The following is a 25505-nucleotide window of genomic DNA, read 5'->3' as shown; positions in this document are numbered from 1 at the left end:
GATACAAAATTAACATACAGAAGTCAATAGCCTTTCTATATGCCAACAATGAAACAACTGAGAAGGAACTCAAAAGAATAATCCCCTTCACGATTGCAACAAAAAAAATAAAATACTTAGGAATAAACATAACAAAGAATGTAAAGGACTTATATAATGAAAACTATAAACCATTGTTAAGGGAAATCGAAAAAGATATAATGAGATGGAAGAATATACCTTGTTCTTGGCTAGGAAGAATAAATATAATCAAGATGGCTATATTACCCAAAGCAATATACAAATTTAATGCAATTCCTATCAAACTTCCAATGACGTTTTTTAAAGAAATAGAGCAAAAAATCATCAGATTTATATGGAACTATAAAAAACCCCGAATAGCCAAAGCAATCCTAAAGAAAAAGAATGAAGCTGGGGGCATAACAATACCTGACTTCAAACTCTATTATAGGGCCACGACAATCAAAACAGCATGGTATTGGCAGAAAAATAGACACTCAGACCAATGGAACAGAATAGAAAGTCCAGAAATAAAACCACATATATATAGTCAAATAATTTTTGATAAAGGGGCCAACAACACACAATGGAGAAAAGAAAGCCTCTTCAATAAATGGTGCTGGGAAAACTGGAAAGCCACATGCAAAAGAATGAAACTGGACTACAGTCTCTCTCCCTGTACAAAAATTAACTCAAAATGGATCAAAGATCTAAACATAAGACCTGAAACAATTAAGTACATAGAAGAAGACATAGGTACTCAACTCATGGACCTGGGTTTTAAAGAGCATTTTATGAATTTGACTCCAATGGCAAGAGAAGTGAAGGCAAAAATTAATGAATGGGACTACATCAGACTAAGAAGTTTTTGCTCAGCAAGGGAAACTGATAACAAAATAAACAGAAAGCCAACTAAATGGGAAATGATATTTTCAAACAACAGCTCAGATAAGGGCCTAATATCCAAAATATACAAAGAACTCATAAAACTCAACAACAAACAAACAAACAATCCAATAAAAAAATGGGAAGAGGATATGAATAGACACTTCTCCCAGGAAGAAATACAAATGGCCAACAGATATATGAAAAGATGCTCATCTTCTTTAGCTATTAGAGAAATGCAAATCAAAACGGCAATGAGATACCACCTCACACCTGTTCGATTAGCTGTTATTAGCAAGTCAGGTAATAGCAAATGTTGGAGAGGCTGTGGAGAAAAAGGAACCCTCATACACTGTTGGTGGGAATGTAAAGTAGTACAACCATTATGGAAGAAAGTATGGTGGTTCCTCAAAAAACTGAAAATAGAACTACCTTATGACCCAGCAATCCCTCTACTGGGTATATATCCCCAAAACTCAGAAACATTGATACGTAAAGACACATGCAGCCCCATGTTTATTGCAGCATTGTTCACAGTGGCCAGGACATGGAAACAACCAAAAAGCCCATCAATAGATGACTGGATAAAGAAGATGTGGCACATATACACTATGGAATACTACTCAGCCATAAGAAATGATGACATCGGAACATTTACAGCAAAATGGTGGGATCTTGATAACATGATACGAAGCGAAATAAGTAAATCAGAAAAAAACAGGAACTGTATTATTCCATACGTAGGTGGGACATAATAGTGAAACTAAGAGACATTGATAAGAGTGTGGTGGTTACGGGGGGGAGGGGGGAATGGGAGAGGGATAGGGGGTGGGAGGGGCACAAAGAAAACAAGATAGAAGGTGACAGAGGACAATCTGACTTTGGGTGGTGGGTATGCAACATAATTGAACGACAAGATAACCTGGACTTGTTATCTTTGAATATATGTATCCTGATTTATTGATGTCACCCCATTAAAAAAATAAAATTATAAAATAAAAATAAATAAATAAATAAATAAATAAAAAAACCGGAACAGCTGTATTATTGACTCTATAACACCATTGTGAGAATTGAGATCATGTGTGGGAAGCACTTAGCGTAATGCCTGGCTCTGGGTGGATTCTGAAATGCTAGTTTGTGAGAAAATTGAAAACAAATTCTCTCTCCAACTCCCACTGTCCTTTTAAGAGCATCTATAAAACTATGTTTTTCAGAAATTACCTTTATTTGGAAGCATGTGTCACTGACTTACTGGATGCTGTTATATTGTTATAAAAAGATCAAGACTTAAAAGAAGATCCTTCTAATAGTCGGTTTCAGGAATCGTGAAGACAATTAGCCTATGTGTCACAAAAGAGATATTTTAAAAGGGAAATAAATACTTCGAGACATTATTTAGCTTCAGACTGTAACATGATGTGATAACCATATTCTACATTAGCAGAGGTTGCCGATAAAGCGTGGCTGCAACAACTGAAATTGTTAATAGTCTAGCAAACTCTGGAGAAGAGCATTATGGGAGCTTACGCTCCATAAAAACTCTGGTTCTTCGATTCCTCAGTAACAGAGTAAGTATGCCCAACACAGGACGATCACAAATGGACGTGGGGAACATGCTTTATCCAGAGATTAAACAGCACTGTTCAGTCCTCATCTCATCCAAGGAGCCAGTTGTGATTGTCCTAGAGAAGTTAACACACATAGGATGTGTTGTGTGTGAATAAATGCCCAAGTTGCTTCATCTTTCTCTTTATGTTCAGGATCTGAAAAGCCACTGTTTCTCCCATTTTACCATGAGGACTTCACTTCAGAGGTGCCCCATACATACACACACAGTAAATAACACACCCTCTCGATCTCTAAGTCTCCATAATTAGGCCCATTAGCCCCTGCTTGTCCCTATTTTTTTTAAGTGAGAGGAGGGGAGATAGTGAATCAGAGTCCTGCATGCACCTGAACTGGGATCCACCCGGCAAACCCATCAGGGGCCAATGCTCAAGTACCAAGCTATTTTTAGCACCTGAGGCTAACGCATCTCAGCACTCGAAGACACACTTGAACCAACTGAGCCACTGGCTGTGGGAAGGGAAGAGGGAGAGAAGGGCAAAAGGGAGGGTGAGAAGCACATGGTTGCTTCTTCTGTGTACCCTGACCGAGAATCAAACCTGGGATGTCCATATGCCGGGCCAATGGTCTATCCACTGAGCCACCGGTCAGGGTCTGCTTATCCCTATTACAAAATCTTCTTCATCAATCACGTTCTGCTTTCTCCAGTACTGGTTTCACCTGTGTGAAACTGAGTCCCTCAATATCCTCTCCAAGGACGAACATCTTTTCTCCCCTGCTTAAAGGACCGGAGAGAACATGGATTTGGTCACCTTCCTACTGCCCTTCTGCTGCAGGCCACCCCCACCCCATTGCCTTTGTCATCATTACCCAGTTCCCTCCAGAGTTCGCCAGACTGTGCCCAGTTCCATCATCCTCTCCACCCTCGCTCCTGTCACCTACCCCACCCACCCCCTTTCTTCAATAGGGAGCCGCACTGCAGCCCTCATTCAGCAGACGCATCCCTATCCCCATCACCAGCCACTGGGGGTCTTCACTAAGCACCCCGCAACCTCCAGCACTTCACCTCCTGGCTCACCCTTTCACACTGAAACCATATCCCTGACACATGCTCAGCCTTGAATTGCTCAGTCTGTGGATAAGTATGTGGGTTTCACTATTCTCTCTTCTTTACATGCTTACACTTTTCATTTAAAAAGGCTTAACCTTTAACATGCCAAACTTCTTCTGCGGTCTGCTCTCACCGCGTCCTGCAGGGCCCTCTCCTGACCTGCCCGAGTAGCGCTGTGCAGTCACTGCTGCCTCCTCCCTGTGCCCAGGCCTCCAGTCCCTTCCTGAGCACTGCAGGGCCCTCTCCTGACCTGCCCGAGGAGCACTGTGCAGTCACTGTGTGCTGCCTCCTCCCTGTGCCCAGGCCTCCAGTCCCTTCCTGAGCACTGCAGGGCCCTCTCCTGACCTGCCCGAGGAGCACTGTGCAGTCACTGCCTGCTGCCTCCTCTCTGTGCCCAGGCCTCCAGTCCCTTCCTGAGCACTGCAGGGCCCTCTCCTGACCTGCCCGAGGAGCACTGTGCAGTCACTGCTGCCTCCTCCCTGTGCCCAGGCCTCCAGTCCCTTCCTGAGCACTGCAGGGCCCTCTCCTGACCTGCCCGAGGAGCGCTGTGCAGTCACTGCTGCCTCCTCCCTGTGCCCAGGCCTCCAGTCCCTTCCTGAGCACTGCAGGGCCCTCTCCTGACCTGCCCGAGGAGCACTGTGGAGTCACTGCCTGCTGCCTCCTCCCTGTGCCCAGGCCTCCAGTCCCTTCCTGAGCACTGCAGGGCCCTCTCCTGACCTGCCCGAGGAGCACTGTGCAGTCACTGCCTGCTGCCTCCTCCCTGTGCCCAGGCCTCCAGTCCCTTCCTGAGCACTGCAGGGCCCTCTCCTGACCTGCCCGAGGAGCGCTGTGCAGTCACTGCCTGCTGCCTCCTCCCTGTGCCCAGGCCTCCAGTCCCTTCCTGAGCACTGCAGGGCCCTCTCCTGACCTGCCCGAGGAGCACTGTGCAGTCACTGCTGCCTCCTCTCTGTGCCCAGGCCTCCAGTCCCTTCCTGAGCACTGCAGGGCCCTCTCCTGACCTGCCCGAGGAGCACTGTGGAGTCACTGTGTGCTGCCTCCTCCCTGTGCCCAGGCCTCCAGTCCCTTCCTGAGCACTGCAGGGCCCTCTCCTGACCTGCCCGAGGAGCACTGTGCAGTCACTGCCTGCTGCCTCCTCTCTGTGCCCAGGCCTCCAGTCCCTTCCTGAGCACTGCAGGGCCCTCTCCTGACCTGCCCGAGGAGCACTGTGCAGTCACTGCCTGCTGCCTCCTCCCTGTGCCCAGGCCTCCAGTCCCTTCCTGAGCACTGCAGGGCCCTCTCCTGACCTGCCCGAGGAGCACTGTGCAGTCACTGCTGCCTCCTCCCTGTGCCCAGGCCTCCAGTCCCTTCCTGAGCACTGCAGGGCCCTCTCCTGACCTGCCCGAGGAGCACTGTGCAGTCACTGCTGCCTCCTCCCTGTGCCCAGGCCTCCAGTCCCTTCCTGAGCACTGCAGGGCCCTCTCCTGACCTGCCCGAGGAGCACTGTGCAGTCACTGCCTGCTGCCTCCTCCCTGTGCCCAGGCCTCCAGTCCCTTCCTGAGCACTGCAGGGCCCTCTCCTGACCTGCCCGAGGAGCACTGTGGAGTCACTGCCTGCTGCCTCCTCCCTGTGCCCAGGCCTCCAGTCCCTTCCTGAGCACTGCAGGGCCCTCTCCTGACCTGCCCGAGGAGCACTGTGCAGTCACTGCTGCCTCCTCCCTGTGCCCAGGCCTCCAGTCCCTTCCTGAGCACTGCAGGGCCCTCTCCTGACCTGCCCGAGGAGCACTGTGCAGCCACTGCTGCCTCCTCCCTGTGCCCAGGCCTCCAGTCCCTTCCTGAGCACTTCTAGGACGGCATGGGGTCCACTCTGCCGCCCAACTCCCAGGCTTAGGTGACTCCCTCGACCACTTGTGCCCTCCTAGGCTGCCACCATTGGTTAGAGCAGGGGTCCCCAAACTTTTTACACAGGAGGCCAGTTCACTGTCCCTCAGACTGTTGGAGGGCCGGACTATAAACAAAACTATGAACAAATCCCTGTGCACACTGCACATATCTTATTTTAAAGTAAAAAAAAAAAGGGAACAAATACAATATTTAAAATAAAGAACAAGTAAATTTAAATCAACAAACTGACCAGTATTTCAATGGGAACTATGGGCCTGCTTTTGGGTAATGAGATGGTCAATGTGCTCCTCTCACTGACCACCAATGAAAGAGGTGCCCCTTCCGGAAGTGCGGCGGGGGCCGGATAAATGGCCTCAGGGGGCCGCATGCGGCCCACGGGCCGTAGTTTGGGGACCCCTGTGTTAGAGTAAGGCTCAGAGAAGACTGACTGGTCACCTGTCAGCCTCAGCTGTCACTCCAGCCTCTTAGCCCCATCCCTTCCCCTGATCCCTGTGGAAACAGACCAAACCTCTAGTTTCTCCATCTTCAACATCCTGTCTAGGTGAAGGCATCACCAACCACTGTACAGAGAAGCCTGGGGCCACCTGCTCTTAGCTGCCTAACCCTGTCTCCTCTATGCCCTGCTCAGCCACGTCCCTTGTTCCTCTGCTAGGGCCAAAGGATTGCAAGTGCCATTGCTTGTGCTATTAATTCCACTCTCCCGCACCATTTCCTCCCACACCCTGCCTCTTCCTTCCACCATTCCACACATACATTCCCGTGGCCTGAAAACACACTCAGGTCTCCGGCATCCCAAACAACTCTCCTCCGCCTTCCACTCAGAGCATCTTAACATCAAAGTAATGGTTAAGGGCCTCCACCCTCTCACCTCTTCCAACCTGGCTGAGGTCTCCACTGTCTCTACAACTTCCCTTGAAAATTTTGGTTCATCTTCTAAACATCAAGGCCAACAGTTTTTCTTCAGCCTCAACAAGTATTGCAGGTACAGTGTTAAATGCCCCTCCCGTGAGGACCTTTCCCCACCCATAAGCATGAGGCTGTCCCCTCCTGCGTGGCTGCCACCGTGCCCGCCACCCCACATGAGATGAGCCCCGCCGGCCCCTCTCTCACTCCAACAGCCGAACACCTGAAGGCGCAGCCAGTGAGGTGCCAGGTCTGAGCCGCAGAAGGACCTCTTGTATGGACACTGTGACCCTGCTCCTGGGGCTAACTGGAACGTCTTTCTCTGTGAGCCCCTAGCAGCTACCTTAGCTTCTTAATGTGACTTAACGGGACCCATTTTGGAATCACAGGCATGCTAGTTTCTTCCACTGCCTTCCCTAGGGTGGACCGGGGTTCCAGGCTTCCTTGCCCCAACTCCAAGGATCCTGATTCACCTCTGGGCCACCCACAAGCCCAGAGGTTATGCCCTGCTTTGTGTGCTTCCACAAGAGCCCTGATGTCGCTGCTAGTGGGGACCAGACCAGCTTCTGCCCTTCTTCCTAGGTCCCAGCTACCTAGACTCCTGTCAGCCCCTCTGTTCTGAACAGCCTCATCCCGGATGGCGTATCCCTCACCAGTTTGTGACAATAATTGGCTTTCCGTGGCTTGCCTCAAGGTTTTATTTTTGGCAACTGCAATGCTGTGGTTTCAACTATTGAGACTAAGAGCAAAACAGACGTGGAAGGATCTTATTCCAAGCGAGATCCGCTGTGTTCCAGCCCCACGGAGTCAGGTATTTTCCTCACCTCCCACGTGCTGCTAGGCAAAGCTTCACATTCTGGCAAGAGAGAGGAAAACTGGTTTTGGGTCAAGCGTATTACTTCCATTTTTAGTTAGGCCCCAGGCGTCAACTCCACTTCTAATCATCTGAACATTTTGCAGGTACTTTCAACTTAATTCATCTAAAATCAAATGGAGAGTTTTCATCCTCTAACGCTAATTCCTTCTGTCCTTCCTTTATCGGCTATAGGGTATACCATCCCCCTACGTCCTTCGAATCAAACCTCAGCCCAACTTTGAATCGGGCTGCTTCTGTTGTGTTGCATTGGTCTGCAGACAGAGCTGGACTGCCTGGCACGAGCTCACCCGCCCTCTGCCAGGTCGACCGTCAGCACCGTGTGCTAGGGCACGTGACGTAAGGGAAGGCACTCTGCCTTCCCTTAACCTACAACTGCAATGGTGTCTCAGTTGGGCCTCTTTCTCCTTCTCTGCCTTCCTTGTACATGTGCTGAGTGCCAGCACTGGTGATCCCAGGCCTGGATCTCAGTCTTTTAAGATGCTTACTAGGGGGAACAGGCCCGTGGACAGACGAGGCTGTGTCAATCAGCTGAATAGCTGGGCTCAGGAAGGAGGAAGAGGAAGAGAGGCCAGTTCCTCCCAGGCGCAGGGCCAAAAAGGCTGCCCGCAAGGTGCTGGGCTTGAGCTGAGCGCACGTGGGGCGAAGGGAACGCGGAGGTGTGGAATCGTGTGGTGGGGGCATGTCAGGGAACTCTGCACCCTGGTGTCTGGAATGCTGGAGGTGGAGGGCAGGTGGTGGCCAGGTCATGGCTGGCCTCGAAGGCCTGTTGATGGGTTTGGGTGAATCCTGTGGGCAGGGGAGTCACCGGCTCGTTAAAGAATGGGAGCATGATGGTGACACTTCTGTGCGAATAGTCACTGAGGACAGTGTTAACAGTGGACAAGCTCTGGGAGGCCTAGAGCAGGGAACTCAGCTGGGACGTCACAGACACGGTCCGGAGACAACAGGGGTTGTAGCTCAGAGGAGAGGACAGGCTGGAGGAGCAGGGCGAGGAAAGAGATGCTAAAGAGGCGGCCTGCACGGGCCTGGAAGCTGATGGGACACCCGGAGGAAGGAGGGGACACTGAGAGCCACGGAGACTTCTGACTTGGATGCCTAGAGAGATGGGGATACAGACCTCGTGAAAGGAAAAGCAAGCCTGGGAGAAAGATAACAAGGCCTGCTGTGGAAATGCTCGATTTGAAGTGCATATGGCATACACTCAAATGAAAGTATGAGGCAGCTGGAAGGACGGCCTCTAAGTGCTATCCAATAGAACTTCCTGTGATGAGGGACATGTTCGAGACTTGTGCTGTCCATGGTAGCTGTTAGCCATGTAGCTATTGTGCACTTGAAATGTGGCTAGCACAGCTGAGGAACTGAAGTTGTCTTAATGGTAGTGAATCCACGTTTCAGGAGCCACATGGACTAGAGGCTATAGTAGAGGAGAGCGCAGCCCTTGCGAGAGACCAGGCCACAGGTGCAGACTGAGGAGTCGCCAGTGCGCATGTGTCACGTAGTGCCTCTCTTGTAGTGGGAAGTACTGCGGGTTCACAGAGCAGGAAGAAATTAGCTTCGGAAACAGATGAAGAGGGAAAATGAGAGTAGAAAGGGAGAGGACGGATTTGAATCCATGTTAACACAATAAATTAATAAAAATTTTTAAAAAAGAAAGGAGAGGACAGTGGAGTCAGTTCAGCACACCAAAGGCTCATTATGAAGCCATGCGTGAAATGTGAGCCCCAAATCTTTTCAAGCTGGAGAAACAGGCAGCCATCATGCTGACCGCTGGGGGCCCGGGCGACATGAGGGGAAGAGGAGTGGACAGAGAGACACTGAGGAGAGACTAAAGAAGCCAGGGCAAGTTGGACAAGGTGAGAGCCAACCACGAAACAGCTGAGGCGCCCGGCAGCTGGGAGGAGTGGCGAGTGTGACGTACGAGGACTGAAAGCGAGCTGAGGAAACAGACAAGGAGGACAATCGGTCCTTTCAGGAGCTGAGCTGCGAAGGAAATGCCAGAGGGCAGTCGCTGGAAGGTAAAGAACTTCACTCTCCTCAGCACACAGCCGCAATCATGCTACTCACGTGCTCAGGGCCTGCAATTGCCGAGGCCTGTCATCTGGGATCCTGTGATTCATCGTCATCTCCTGCGACCTCCCTTCACACACCCTGCGGCCCACCCAGATCAGCCCAAACCCATCGCTCAACAAACACACCTGCCACTAGAGGTAGGAAAATCCCCAGGGAAGTCCAGAAACTGAAGAAGGAACCAGCCCGACCCACCCCCTCACTGCTACCACTTCAAAAAATAAATCAGCAAACCTGTAATCAGAGGCCACAAAAGACTTGCGACCTTGACAAGGATTGAGAATACTACTCTATTATTTAGCATTCTCAACTTGGGGTCGGTCTTGAAGTGCTGCTTCCTGTCACGCTAATTCTTTAGATGGTATTGGATTGCGCTCTGTGATTATCCTAAAAGCTTCCTTTATCAATTTAGAGATAAAATCTACCTTGTCCTTCAACTTGCGTTCCTCTCTGAATACAAAGATCAGAAGGCAGGTTGTCTATATTCTGGCCAAGCGCTTGGTACTATCACAGTGGTTCTCGAACTCGGGCGAGCTGTCGAGGCAGCACAGGGCCCGGGCCTGTGTGTTTTCATTGCACTTTTGGAATGATTTGGACACCCTCCAAAGTTTAGGGACGAGTCTTCTGTCATGCTCCAGGATGGGGGTCCCCGCACCTCATATCTTGTGGACTACTGAGGTCAGCTGCACCCCATCCAGGGGCCTCTGCTCAGCCCTCCTCTCTCTCACTTGGGGGTGCGAGTTAGGATAGTTTTGGGGGGAAAACACAATTCAGGAAGAATTAAAACCCTTATATCCACAACCTCTTTCTTGTCTTTTCAGGGAGAACTTCATTCTATAAACAAAGCTCAAACTCCTTAGGTAGTTCTCCAAGGCCTGGCAGGGCCTAGCGTCCAAGAGAAAAATGGGAAGCTGCTGGCAACATTTACATCCAGGAGCTAGGAGTTTCCAGGCCGCCTGAAAGAGCAAGGTTCCACCACTGTTAACGACATCTACTAAAAGGTGCAAGCTCCTGAACACCTGCCGGGCAGACCTAGGCTTCCGCTGAGGCTCTAGCAATTATAAAGCTCGAGAAAAAAAGGTGCGTGGCTCTCTCCACCACAGCCTTTCGCACGAGACGGCGGCACAACTCTGAGCACCCCGCACCTGTTTTGCTCGGTCTTCTCCAGCAGCTCCTGCTGCTCCTGGTCTTTCTGCAGCCGGGCCTGTCGTCTCTTTTCAGCCAAGATCTTCATGGCCTCTTTCGCACTGACGGGGCTTGATGCTGACGCCCCAAGGACTGCATCAGAGCAGAGGAGAAATAAATGAAATAGTGATTGCACTCACTGCCACTCAGTGATTGCACTCAGTGATTGCAGTTGCCACTTTGAAATGAAAGGCCTTACCCAGTGGGGGATGGGAAATGCTGCAGGACAGGCCCCATGAGCCACTGAGCAGCAACGCCACAACAGGCACCTGTGACCCGAATGCATTTCACAGTGGGGGCAGTGGAAAGGCAAGGAGGAGAGACAGGGTCACCAGCAAGTCCCACAGCAGTCAGCATTGGTGTCCCCGTCTGGGTGAACTCGCTGTAGCCACTGCGGCAGCTTACAGGACAAAAGGAAGAGCCTGTCCATGGGAAGTGCTGATGCTGGCCTAATGCAGCAAGGGACCTTCAGGAGACTGACAGGGAGGACTCTGGGGCAGCGTGCAAGCCTGAGAGAGCACTGGGCGTGCAGCCGTCTATGGGCACCTCCTCACTCCCTCCCCACTCTCACCCAGACACGCGACTCCCACATGGACAGTGGATCGGGCAGAGGGCGAGCTGGAGAGGAAAGCCGAGGCCGGAGCGGTGTCGGTGAGGAGGGCTTACCTGCGCTGGACTCGGGCTTCCATGGTGTGCTCGTGTACTTCTTGGTGACACGCTTCTCCACCACTTGCTTGTCAGAGGTTCCGTCCATGACGGGGCTGGCTGCCCGCTGAGCCATGGCCCCTTCCCTTTCCTTCTCGTTCTTCTCCTTTGCCTCCTTCTTTTGGGGCACCTCAAGGCTGGGCAAGGCATTTAAGCGAAACTTCATGAAACTTTCTGACAGTTGCAGGTGCGCAAACTTTGAAGAGTCTTTGGCAGTTGTTCTGGAAAACCAAAAACACGCCAGAAGATCATCACCACGTCTGACCACGGAACTCAGTTCCTAAGGCACCTGGTTCTAAAAAGCCAAAGAACTTCATCTTTTAAGAGGAACAAATGTAAGGCTTAGCACACACTCAGAAGTCCCTACGCACTATCACCCTAACGGGACGATCCAGTATCTGGAAGACGCACCTGGTGGAAGGGACAATATTTTAGGAAGCCTACTTGGGGACGCCATGTCCTAATTTCACTTAACTTTGATGACAAGGTAAAGGAGCGGCAGGCATTTTTCCCACCGCCTTTTTAGATGGACACCAGGGCTAGATTTGGTTTTAGGGTATGGCAATGAGCAAGATGGAGTTTTTTCTCCCTTTGGTAGCAAAATACATGTAACATAAAATTTACCACCTTAACCATTTGTAAGTGTACTGTTCAGTGACATTAAGTACATTCACACTGTGGTGCAGCCGTCACCACCATCCACCCACAGAGCCCTGTTCCCATTAAACACTAGCTCCCACTGCTCCTCCCCAACCTGCGACCCCTCCTCCCCCCTGACTATTCCAGGTAACCCATAGACATGGAAGCATACAGGGTTTCTCCTTTTTTTTTTTTTTTTTTTTTACAGAGACAGAGTGAGAATCACTCAGAGAGGGATAGATAGGGACAGATAGACAGGAACGGAGAGAAATGAGAAGCATCAATCATTAGTTTTTCATTGTGTGTTGCAACACCTTAGTTGTTCATTGATTGCTTTCTCATATGTGCCTTGACTGTGGGCTTTCAGCAGACCGAGTGACCCCTTGCTGGAGCCAGCAACCTTAGGTTCAAGCTGGTGAGCTTTGCTCAAACCAGATGAGCCCACGCTCAAGCTGGTGAGCTCGGGGTCTCGAACCTGGGTTCTCTGCATCGCAGCCCGACATTCTATCCACTGCGCCACCACCTGGTCAGGTCAGGGTTTATCCTTTTGTAGATGGCTTATTTTGCCCAGCATAATGTGTTCAAGGTTCCTGCTTCCTTTTTAAACACACACACACACATACACACACACACACACACACACACAACAATAAATTTCACCTTTACCGATATATAACATCTGCTTCCTTTTTAAATGGTAAGAAACAAAGTCAGTCAAGAGGTAGGAAGAAGTGTTTTTCTGAAGGGTCTTCAGTTTTTTTGTGTGTGTTTGTTTTGTTTTTTGTATTTTTCTGAAGCTGGAAACGGGGAGGCAGTCAGACAGACTCCCGCATGCGCCCAACCAGGATCCACCCGGCATGCCCACCAGGGGGCGATGCTCCGCCCATCTGGGGCGTTGCTCTGTTGCAACCAGAGCCATTCTAGCACCTGAGGCAGAGGCCATAGAGCCATCCTCAGCGCCTGGGCCAACTTTGCTCCAGTGGAGCCTTGGCTGTGGGAAGGGAAGAGAGAGACAGAGAGGAAGGAGAGAGGGAGGGGTAGAGAAGCAGATGGGCGCTTCCCCTGTGTGCCCTGGCCGGGAATCGAACCCGGGACTCTTGCACGCCAGGCCAACGCTCTACCACTGAGCCAACCGGCCAGGGCCCTGGAGGGTCTTCAGGTTTAAAAGAATCTCTCTTGCTACCAGGAAGATGCAAAAGGTGAGGACAAGCCCGTTTCCACCCAGGGAAACACTGCTTTATTTAAATACAGGCACTTGTCTTATGTGCGGCGGAAGGTGGCCCATCAGGGATGTGCTGGTCTAGCCCTGGCTCCTATGAGCGCTGAATGTTGAGCACGTAGGTAACAGCCTAGCTTTAGACGCAGAGATTACCCAGAAGTTCGCACAGGGATGTGGCATTTATAGAGTTCCTTTAGAAAGAACATAAAGTAATCTGCGCGTAAATCAGAAACTGTCACTCAGTCCTGTAGCAGGCTGAAAGATCTGATGAAATTGCTGGTATTCAACTGCTTCTGATCTATAAAAATGGCCACTCAGCCTACTGTTAAAGGTCAATTTGCACCAGAGGCTTTTGGAGTTACCTAATCGAACCTTGATGATAAAGAAAAACCATAATCACATCAATCTTAAACTTGGTCTAGAGCTGGAAAATGACCCTCAGGTGGTACGTGGATTGGGGAACAAGCAGGCCAGCCTCCACTGACTCTCACACTCCAAGGCAGGGGTCCCCAAACTACGGCTTGTGGGCCGCATTTATCCAGCTCCCACTGCACTTCCAGAAAGGGCACCTCTTTCATTGGTCGTCAGTGAGAGGAGCATAGTTCCCATTGAAATACTGGTCAGTTTGTTGATTTAAATTTACTTGTTCTTTATTTTAAATATTGTATTTGTTCCCGTTTTGTTTTTTTACTTTAAAATATGTGCAGTGTGCATAGGGATTTGTTCATAGATTTTTTTATAGTCCGGCCATCTGAAGGACAGTGAACTGGCCCCCTGTGTAAAAAGTTTGGGGACCCCTGCTCCAAGGCCAGTTTCAGGTGTCCAGGAGAACACTTTCTCTCAGCGAGTGCCAGGCTGAGGGCCACACAGTAATTTGATCACTCAACCCAATAAATATGGCGTGAACATAATTCGAATTGTTAAAATTCAGTTTTTTAGCATCAGCCATTTTATTGATATGGAATCAGTTCTGATTCTACTTCCATGGTGGGTTGTCTACCCCTCTGCAGCCTCTAACCCCAGAAAGAACTGCTTCACACTGGCCACAGTGACTTTCCTGTGACACCTCGTCCGTGCAGACGGCGCCTCCCCTCTGCAGACACAGACCCACCATTCTGAAGGCAATGAGGCAATTCTTTACGGACGTACTATTATAACCCTGCTTTCCTAATTTCACTCCTAGACTCTTAACCAAATAAAAGTCACCCACAGAATGCTCCGGTCCCCTCCAAATACATATGCATATGCACCAGGGTCTCTCCAACCCTGCCATGACTGACTGGGGCCGGGTCACCTCTGTCGCGAGGCTGTCCTGTGCACTGCAGGGTGTTTAATTGCATCCCTGGCCTCCACCCATGAGACCCAGTAGCAATTCCCAATCCCCCACCCGTGGTTGTGACGATCAGAAATGTCTCCTGACATTGCCAAACGTCCTGTCTGGGGCAAGATGGCCCCTAGCTGGGAACCACTGAAGGGAGACATGCACACAAACACCCACACACCTTCTGCCTGTGTAAAGCAGATAAAAGTGCAGCTGCCGCGGGTGAAGGGGAAGGGGCAGTGTACTGATCCCCACAGTGACCCCGAGGCACGCCCATGGGCTCCCCAAGAGCCTGAGCTTGACGGGAAATTACTAGCACCTGTGTGTCTGGGCACAGTCACACCTGCTCCCTTCGTGAATGACGTGCAGCTCAGACTTCCATTAACACCCATGGGCCAAAACTGGGTCCGGCTTCCTGAGAGCTGTCCACATGCCAGCCAGTGTGCTGCTGAGTGCATACACATACAACTTTGTAGGTGAGTCCTTTTCGTTGCCAACACACAGTCTAGTCTGACACCGGTGTATTATGAGCGTCCCCAAGCAGGTGAGCAGAGCAGGCTGAGCCAGGTTAAGGCGGCCGTGGAGCTGCGCTCTGAGCCGTGTCTCCCTGAGTCCACTTCAGCAACGCTGCCCTAGGCCCTGTGTGGCCACGGTGGTTAAGCCTGGGTTTGGGGTCACCAAGACGCCCAGATGATCATTTTAGAACAGGCGCAGGGTAAGCACTCAATTGTTATCAGTGTGGATTAAACATATAATAAAATAGAATTCTGAATTCTCACAGACAAGAACAAACTTTCGCAGAGCCAGGAGGAACTGTGCCGGGAGGCCACAGCCCTGCTCTCTCATGATGACAGTGCTCTGCCGAGCAGGTTTCCAATCAGCTGCGAAACCCTGCCTGCGTTTAGGTTCAAATCACCGGGACAACATATGGCAGGCGACCTTTTGCTCAGCAATGCCCTCCTTACATACTGCTTGCCCGGGCCGGAAGGTTGCTATAACCACCAGGAGGGTGTCTCAAGGGACCCGGTCCGGTGCCTTGTGAAGATCAAAACGAGTCGCCCACTCCCTGGAATAGTGCGTGCACACGAGCTGCAGCTTTGGTCCAATCACAGGGTATGGCCAGGGAATGGCAAAGAATAACTCTGCACTGGGGTTCGGAGAGAGGCGATGGAAAGAGGGCTATTTGAGCCTGACCAGGCGGTGGCGCAGTGGATAGAGCATCAGACTGGTATGCAGAGGACCCGGGTTCGAGGCCCCGAGGTCGCCAGCTTGAGCGCAGGCTCATCTGGTTTGGGCAAAAAACCCACTAGCTTGAACCCAAGGTCGCTGGCTCCAGCAAGGGGTTACTCAGTCTGCTGAAGGCCCGCGGTCAAGGCACATATGAGAAAGCAATCAATGAACAACTAAGGTGTCTCAACGAAAAACTAATGATTGATGCTTCTCATCTCTCTCCATTCCTGTCTGTCTGTCCCTGTCTATCCCTCTCTCTGACTCACTCTCTGTCTCTGTAAAAAATAAAAAAAGATGTAAAATGTAAAAAAAAAAAAAAGAGTGCTATTTGATAGTAGATGATGCAGACAGAGAAAGCTTCCCCTCCGTCAGCACTCTGACCTTGACATGTGAAATAGGAATTGCTGGTATTAGCAAGACTGACAAAAAGCCTTCTACTCTTCCTCCTGGTCCTCTCCTCCTCCTCTTTGTTCACTGAGACTGCGCAAAGGTGCTGGGCGCCTCTGAGCGCACCCTCACTGGACCTGCCTGCAACGAGCTGCATGCTAGGCTTCTATAGTGCTGGCCCCTCTGCCCACAGACGGGCAGATGGACAAGGGGCCCTTCTCCAGACGCAACTCCCACCCAGAGGGGCCCCTGGGCTGGACTGGCGGAAATGGGTAAGAGGCCTGAACTGGCGACAGGTCCAATCCATCCAACAGTCCAGCCTTCGCTGCAGAAAGCCAGCAGCATCTGGATCCCAAAGTGACCCGCTGGGTCTGGCTTCAATGGCTCCCTATCAGCCTGACCAGGTGGTGGTGTAGTGGATAGAGCGCCGGACTGGGATGCAGAGGACCCAGGTTTGAGACCCCAAGGTCATAAGCTGTAAAATAAATAAATAAATAAATGGCTCCCTATCAGAAGGGAACTGGGCGTGATGAAGCTACATGTGCGGGCCCATAGATGGCAGCGCGGGGCAGGAGCACAAGCCCAGGGAGGAAAGGCCACGTGGCCTGGATGGCAGCGGTTCTGACGGCTCGGGCTGCCTCGCCCAAGGAGCCTTACTTCAACTTGTTTAACAGAGCAGTTACACGTACGTTCTGTTCATGTCACATACTCTTATTCTAGATAAAACCGGGCCAATTAGCCATGAGCACACATTTAAAAACAATTTCTACCTGAGAAGGGTGAATTATTTGTGATAAAACTCTATATAGAGAGAGTTTTTTTACAGAGACAGAAAGTCAGAGAGAGGGATAGACAGGGACAGACAAATAGGAACGGAGAGATGAGAAGCATCAATCATTAGTTTTTTGTTGTGTGTTGAGACATCTTAGTTGTTCATTGATTGGTTTCTCATATGTGCCTTGACCATGAGCCTTCAGCAGACCGAGTAACCCCTTGCTCGAGCCAGCGACCTTGGGTCCAAGCTGGTGAGCTTTGCTCAAACCAGATGAGCCCGCGCTCAAGCTGGTGACCTTGGGGTCTCAAACCTGGGTCCTCTGCATCCCAGTCCGACGCTCTATTCACTGTGCCACCAGTCAGTGGTGCAGGCAAAAAACTCTATATATTAATTAGTCTTTTTATAATCCCCTATCTCAGCTCCTGTCCAATAATCAGAAAAATTAGAGAACACACACACACACACACACACACCATTCAAATTAGGGAAGTATAGGCAACTCACAGATTTTTTTTTTAACAGCAAGTGATCAAACACAGAAGAAAATCTTAGAAGTTCCCTATTTTATTTCAATATCTTTAGAGTTTCCTGCTCATTCTGCCTCATCACTTCCCTACACGATTTATCCCTGCACCAGGTACCTGCCAGAGCTGCTGACTGGGTACCTTGAACCAGGCGGTGTGGTCTGGGAGGTCCCAGGGCTCTGGCCAGCCCTGCCCACACACAGTTTGGCAAAGTCATCCCCCCACCAATTTCCTAGAAAGAAGTATATTGGCTGATGAGCCAAACTGAACACAAATTAATTAGGTGAACTCACTGTGGTTTCACAGAGTTTTAAGTATAAATACTTTCTTGTCAATTTAATAGGAGTCAATTTGATCACCATGAAAACCCAGTGAGGTGGGTAGGAAATAACTATTAAGCATATATGAAATAAGACGATCTAGTTCCTAAATGCTTAAATGACCCTTCCCCAGAGATGTCAACAGATGAGAGGCCAGGGCTGGCGTCCAAGTCGCTGGCTCTCCAGCTTGCTTGTTTATACCTCTTCTGCTTCAATTTTTAAAAATTCGATACTTCTGTGATTAAAAATCTAACAAAAGGGACTCAAGTTTTGTTGGGGTGGTAGAGATAGGCCTTCCTGGTGTGCAAGGCAGGATTATATGTCCTTTGAAGGCTCCTGACTATAGAAAACATGAACAAACATCTCTGTAAGTAGAGCAGCAAGAATAACTCTCGGGAGAGGGCTGCCACGCTTCTGAATATTGAGTTTTCTGCAAAGCAGAATCCCAGAAGACATTTCCCTCCATAGCTTGGAATCTAGTTGTATTTTTTCCAAAGCCATGACTGCAGGCACAGTGAACACGCCCCGCCCACAGGATGGGAGAGGGCAGGGGGCCTCATCAGCACAGGTTGGCCGACATTATTTCAAGTCTGTATTTATTCATAGTTTATTCCTTCCTGGAAAGGAAAAGAACAACTTTATACCAGAGGAAACAGCAGACTGAACCAAATCAACAAACAATCCCCCCAAAATGTCAGGCCTGTGATCTTTGACAATGTCTAGGTGATGAACAAAAAGGGATGAAGAACTGTTCCAAGCTAAAGGAGACTAAGGAGACAACTCAACAAAGAGTGAGAGCCTGGGGTGGATCCCAGAAAAACAAAAAATGCTCTAAAGGATCTCACTGGAACAACCAGCAAAGTGGCAGACAGACTGTAAATTAAGTAACACCATTATGTCAAAGTTAAACTTTCTGACTTCACTATTGTACCTGGCTATACAAAAGAATGTTTTCATTCTTAGAGGTAAAGGGTCACGACATCTTTAAGTTACTCCCACGGGGTTCTGGGAAAACTGTGTGTGTGTCTATGGAAAGGAATGATAGTGAGCAGGGGGATGGGAACGATGAAGCAAATGTGGCCACATGTCAACAAGATGAATGCGATCCAGGAATTCTTTGTTCTAATCTTGCAATTCTTCTGTAGGACTGAAATGATTTTACAATAAAAAGACTTTCAAAAATTGCTCTAAACTCAAATTATTCTCTAGTAAGACTGAAAAATACCATATTCTGGACTGGGTGAGTATATAACTATGACTGAGGAGGGGGTGTAACTTAACATTTTCAAATAGCCTTTCCGAGAAAATTTTCAGTAACAGTGTAAATGCCTATTTGAGAATGGTGGTGGTGCGAACAGTTCAATTGTCAGTGCAGGAAGCCCTGACCCACTGAAGACACTCATCTGTGGGATAACCATGTCACACATCTACCGGAGAGGCCTGTCGGAATGGCACCTGTACTAAGGAGCCACAACAAAGGATTCCACTTCCTGTTTTGGGAAATACGTCACTCCTGGCGATACTCCCTCTTGGAATTCAGCTGCCATGCTGTGGCATGCCAAAGTCATATGAAGAGGCTACTTATGGGCACTCTCTTCCAGTTGACAGCCCCAGCTCAAATCCAGCCAACAGCCAGCCTCAGCCGCCAGTCAGGTGAACAGGCCATGTTGGACTAGGATCAGTGGTCAGCAAACTCATTAGTCAACAGAGCCAAATATCAACAGTACAACAACTGAAATTTCTTTTCAGAGCCAGATTTTTTAAACTTAAACTATATAGGTTGGTACATTCCTTATCAAGGTAGCGCCCGCACGTGGTATTTTGTGGAAGAGCCACACTCAAGGGGCCAAAGAGCCGCCCACCTGGCACTGGACTGCAGTTGCGTGAAAAGCCCCAAATGAAAAGTGCCTGTTGAGCCCAAATCAGCCCACAGAGAAGCCATACTAAAGACCCAAAGAGAGACCGTCCTGGTAAGCCCATGTCACAGAGCTGGGAGAATTAATGACAGATTGTTTGTTTTATGCCACTAAATCTTAGGGTCTTTGTTATAGCAGAAATAGACAACTGAAACCTTCCCCATAATAATGACCAAAGTGACTTAGAATATATTTCTAAGAACCCAAGAGCCCTGGAGAGTATTTCACACTGAAGAACCGAGAGCACAGGCGGCACCCGCGGAGGCCGGCTCAATCCACATGGCCACACTTGACTTCCTCTCTCTAGGTTACAAGAACAAAGCTACGCTCCAGCCGCATCGTTGAGAATGCTGCTGAAGCTGGTTTCCTAAAACCCATACAAGTATCCAACAATGTGAACAATAAAAAGAAAGTGGAATGCTGAAAAGAGCAATGCCATTAATATGCACAGCCCCCCAGAAGTGGCTCGGTTTATCTGGGATCTGCGAAGGGAACAATGCACTGCGTAGCCATTCATCACATAACCCTCGTATCTGGGGGGATTCAGAGGGACTAAGCCCCAAGACACATCACACCCAGTGTGCTTTAAAGATCACACACTTGGGCCTGACCAGGTAGTGACGCAGTGGATAGAGCATTGGACTGGGATGCGGAGGACCCACGTTCGAGACCCCGAGGTCGCCAGCTTGAGCGCGGGCTCATCTGGTTTGAGCTAAAAGCTCACCAGCTTGGACCCAAGGTCGCTGGCTCGAGCAAGGGGTTACTCGGTCTGCTGTAGCCCCACGGTCAAGGCACATATGAGAGAGCAGTCAATGAACAACTAAGGCAGCGGTTCTCAACCTGTGGGTTGCGACCCCAGCGGGGTCGCCTAAAGTCATCGGAAAATACATAAGGCATATCAGGTATTTACATTATTTACATTCTGAATCATAACTGTAGCAAAATTACAGTTATGAAGTAGCCACCAAAATTATTTTTTGGTTTGGGGTCACCACAACACGAGGAACTGCATTGCGGGGTCACGGCATTAGAAAGGTTGAGAACCACTGAACTAAGATGTCGCAACAAAAAACTGATGATTGATGCCTCTCATCTTTTTGTTCCTGTCTGTCTGTCCCTATCTATCCCTCTCTGACTTTCTGTCTCACACTTGGTCCGCACAGAGGAAAGCCCGAAAATGTTACCCTGTTTGGGGTTTATGTGTGACACCTTTTTATAAATCAAGTGTTTCTTTCTCATCTTTCATCAATATTGTGTATGCAAAAGAATATTTATAAAATACGAAAGTTATAAGGAGTGATATAACAAATGCCCACACATCCACCGATTAGTTCAAAAAAAGACATTATAATTATGCTGGAATGACCTCCCTGACCCCCCCCTCAGTGGTCATCATCACTCTGCATTTTATGTTTGCCATTTTCTCTTTCTAAAAATCATTTTACCACATGTATATTCTTTTTTTTAATTTTATTTATTAATTTTTAGAGAGGAGAGAGAGAGGGAAAGAGAGAAACAGAGAGAGAGAAGGTGGGGAGGAGCTGGAAGCATCAACTCCCATATGTGCCTTGACCAGGCAAGCCCAGGGTTTCGAACCAGCGACCTCAGCATTTCCAGGTCGACGCTTTATCCACTGCGCCACCACAGGTCAGGCACCACATGTATATTCTTAAAAAAACACTGTATATAGTTTTGCACATTTGAGGACTCAATATATATAAATGGCATTCTTCTACACCTTCCTTTTTCTGCTCAACATTATGCCCCTGGGATACACTCACTGATTGTGGGTGGCTGCAATCCATTCTTTTTCATTGCATAGTCTGGCTGGATTTTCAGAATTCCCTCGTGGTCTACCTGACTTACCAGGTTTCTCAGACCTGGTCCATACCCGGTGCAGTTCAGCCACTAATTTTCACCCAGGGAGAAACAATCTTTCTGAACATCTTTTTTTTTTTTTTAAACCGAGACAGAGAGAGAGTCAGAGAGAGAGAGAGATAGACAGGAACAGACAGACAGGAACAAAGAGATGAGAAGCATCAATCATTAGTTTTTCGCTGCGCATTGCGACAGCTTAGTTGTTCATTGATTGCCTTCTCATATGTGCCTTGACCGCCGCGGGCCTTCAGCCGACTGAGTAACCCCTTGCTCGAGCCAGCAACCTTGGGTCCAAGCTGGTGGCCTTTTGCTCAAACCAGATGAGCCCGCGCTCAAGCTGGCAACCTCGGAGTCTCGAACCTGGGTCCTTCCGCATCCCAGTTCAACGCTCCATCCACTGCGCCACTGCCTGGTCAGGCTCTTTCTTAACATCTTAAAGTCAAGAAACTTTTGCTTCACTTTAGACCTCTCAACTAGCAATTCTGATGTCGAGGTACACAAGCACCTTCTATCCCCAAGGTCCCTCTTAAGGGGTTGATGATTCTGGTACTTTCGACAGTACACAAGGAAATCTAGTTGTGCTCAAGGTTACTATTTTTTCTGCCCGCACTAGAAATAACATGTCTAGGGCTCTGAAAATATAGGCCATTCCATTCATTCCTCTTTGCTAAGTGGCAGGAATTCCCAGTAGCACAGTATAGAAGCTGGCATCCGTCATCCTTTGAAAATTCCCCAAGTAAAATATGCCGCCCAGGAAAGTGAAAGGCTAAGAAACTGATCGCTGGGAGAATAAACCAATGAATGGCCCAGAAAGAAAGAGGCGGCGAAGGGCTAGTCTTTGGGCAGGACTGGTTCTCGCACTGCCCATATCGGCCAGCGCAGCCCACCCTCGCCCTCCAGACTTCTCCCCTCTGCCTTCCGTTCTCTCGACACTGAACTGAGTACCTACGTGCCACAATAAACCAGGTCAGGCCCCACCCTCTCAGTGGGTAGCATAGTGCAGTAAGGTACAAATCACTTTGGCCTGCTCCCTCTCGGCTCAAATGTCACTTCCTCACAGCAGTGTTCCCTGACCGCCTTCGCTAGCGACTCCCTTCCACCACTCTGTCATCTGACTGGCTTTTCTTTTTCTTCACAGAACTTGGCTCCACCCGACGCTATGTCTGCTGTCCATTTTCAGGCAAGGTCCAAGAGGGCTGAGAAGAGTCCTGCACCCAGAGCAGGTGCTCGGTAGGTATTTGATGGCTGAATGATGGAGGTGAGCACAGAGCAGGGGGCGACTCCCGCTTTGGCTGCTTCTCGAGGCCAGGAGGGGTGGGCTGAGTTGTGCAGGATTAGCAGTTCAAGGCAGGCACACCCTCTCTGGACCAGGCCGGGAACTGTCCTCCTCTGCGTCCACATGTCCCTCCCACCTGACTAGGCCCCATTCCAGAGGAGACTGTTCTCCTCATTTGGGGCTTCTCTGAAGCATCTGGCACGGTGACTGGCATTCATTCACTCCGCTGATATATATGAAGCACCTACTAGGTATCCATTACTGTTTTAGATAGAGTGAAAAAAAATCTTAATTTCTCCAAAGTCTGGGATTTTGTTCACATCACTTTGGTCAGAGAGAGCTTTTTAATAAAATTCAGATGAGGTGTCCTTTAAAATACAAGAGCCCACAAAGAAGATGTGATATCTACACACTATTCAGCCATAGAAAACAATGAATCTTGCTATTTGTAGCAACATGGATGGACCTTGAGGGAATTATGCTAAGTGAAACAAGTCAAACAGAGAAAGACAGATACTGTATGATCTCACTCATATGTGAAATCTAAAAAATAAAAACAACAAAAACAAGCCCACAGATACAGATAACAGGTCGGCGGTTGCCAGAGGGAGGGGAGACGGGGGTGGAGTGAAATAGGTGCAGGTGGTCAAAAGGTACAAACTTCCAGTTATAACATAAATAAGTTATGGGGATGTACCGTATAGCATGGTGACTATAGTTCAAAATACTATACTGAATATCTACCTTACAAGTTCTCATCATAGGAAAATAGAAAAAAAATTATAACTATGTATGGTGACAGATGGTACCTAGACTTACTGTGGTGATCATATTGCAATATATACAAATATAAAATCATTATGTTGTAAACCTGAACTTAATATAATGCTATATGTCAGTTATGACTCAATAAAAAAAATAGTTGCTGAGCCCTGGCTGGTTTGCTCAGTGGTAGAGCGTCAGCCTGGTGTGTGGATGTCCTGGGTTCGATTCCTGGTCTGCTTTTCCACTCTTTCCCCTCTCCCTCCCCCTTCTTTCTCTCTCTCTCTCCTCCTCCCGCAGCCATGGCTCAGTTGGTTTGAGCACATCAGCCCTGGGCTCTGAGGATAGCTCCAAGGAGCCTCTGCGTCAGGCAATAAAAACAGCTCAGTTGCGAGCATGGCCCCAGATGGCCAGAGCATCGGCCCCAGGCAGGTATTGCCAGGTGGATCCCAGTCAGAGCGCATGCAGGAGTTGTCTCTCTATCTCCTCTCCTTTCACTTGGAAAAAGAAGAAGGGAAAAAAAAAGAAAAAAATAGTGCCTAAAACACAACCTTCAAGATTTTCAACTTCAAAGAAATAGCACAGAAAACTGAAATGCAGAAAAGCAGTCAGAGACTGGGAGAGGGACCCCCACTGTGGTACCTGACATCCCCACTGGGTCAAGGGGAGGAGAGAAGAGATGGTTGCTAGGCACTGCTGAGCCCAGGACAGAGTCAGATCTGGAGTGGCAGTGCATCCCTACTCACAATGGGGCTTGGGGAGCCCTGTCCACAGAACATCACCACCTGCCAAAATTCTGCCTCAGACCAAGTCCTATTCTTACCAGCCTTAACATAGCTTCAGACTTCTTTTGTGAAGGAGGAAAGAAAATATCCTTCCCCCTTTTTGGTTATACAAAAGTAATACGTGATTTTTATAGATAATTTTGAAAACATTAATACAAGCAAAAAAAGGGAAGGGGAGGATAAAGACCTCATTGCCCCAAGTACCATGACTGTCTACACATATACACATTCACCAGTGTGATCAGGCACATGTATCTTAAATATCTATTGCTCTTTTAAAAATAATTTATTAATCTTATATCTGAAAAAAATCTGTTTAATGAAATATTCATAAATATGGAAAACATGCACTTGATAAAAACAAAACCATGTTCCATATACCATTTATGTTCCATATATCATTTTATAACAATATGCTGATCATCTTTCCATGTAATTACGTATTGTTCTTCCTAATCTTTCATTGCTGTATAATACTCCAGTTTGGATGCATTATAATTTGTTTCCCAATTCCCTACTGAGAATATTTATGCTGTCTTCCATTCTGCACTATTAAAACAAGGTTATCCCTGTAGCATAATAAAGAAAAAAAAGCACAGAGCCTACTGAGAACTTGTTTCCAAAAACTGAATTCTCTCTCTATATAGAGGGCAACAATCCCTTGTTCACCTTAGTGAAATTTACAATGATGATGAAGAAACTTGCTGGCCACTATCTATTGACTCACTAACCACGAGTCAATATCCTGGACAAAGAGGGAGAAACTTAGGGGAAAAGAACCCAGTGTGAACAGGCTTTTCTCTCTGTTAATGCCAATGTCCCAAACTATCACCAGATAGTGGCATGTGAATGGAAGGCTCAGAAATAAGACAAAGAGAATTTACGCCCTACTTAATGGATTTAGAGTTTGCAAGAGAACAATAACACAACCAAAGACAGGCAATACAAGCACAGAAACAAAGCAACAGACTTTAAAAATTAACACTCCAAGCCTGACCAGGTGGTGGCTCAGTGGATAGAGCATCGGACTGGGATGCAGAGGACCCAGGTTTGAAACCCTGAGGTTTCTGGCTTGAGCAGGGGCTCACCAGCTTGAGTGCGGGGTTGCTGGCTTAAGCCCAAGGTCGCTGGTTTGAGCAAGGGGTCACTTGCTCTGCTGTAGCCCCCTGGTCAAGGCACATATGAGAAAGCAATCAATGAACAACTAAGGAGACTAAGGAGCCACAATGAAGAAATGATGCTTCTCACCTCTCTCCCTTCCTGCCTGTCTGTCCCTAAATGTCCCTGTCTC

General features: G+C 48.6%; 1 protein-coding gene across 5 annotated transcripts in view; it reads right to left on the bottom strand.

Annotated features, from left to right (window-relative positions):
* MAP7D2 (MAP7 domain containing 2) overlaps window positions 1–25505 on the bottom strand; it is a 134814-nt gene that overhangs the window by 18803 nt on the left and 90506 nt on the right. For all 5 annotated transcript variants that reach the window (XM_066250094.1, XM_066250095.1, XM_066250096.1 and 2 more), the window contains 2 exons: window positions 11144–11403; window positions 10438–10570 (listed from right to left, as the gene is read on the bottom strand). In XM_066250094.1, coding sequence (XP_066106191.1) covers window positions 10438–10570; window positions 11144–11403 — 393 coding nt within the window. The remainder of the gene's footprint in view (window positions 1–10437; window positions 10571–11143; window positions 11404–25505) is intronic.

Source organism: Saccopteryx bilineata, chromosome X (genome assembly GCF_036850765.1).
Source record: "Saccopteryx bilineata isolate mSacBil1 chromosome X, mSacBil1_pri_phased_curated, whole genome shotgun sequence".
NCBI classification, from domain to species: domain Eukaryota; kingdom Metazoa; phylum Chordata; class Mammalia; order Chiroptera; family Emballonuridae; genus Saccopteryx; species Saccopteryx bilineata.
This window is presented reverse-complemented; position numbering and strand designations above follow the sequence as displayed.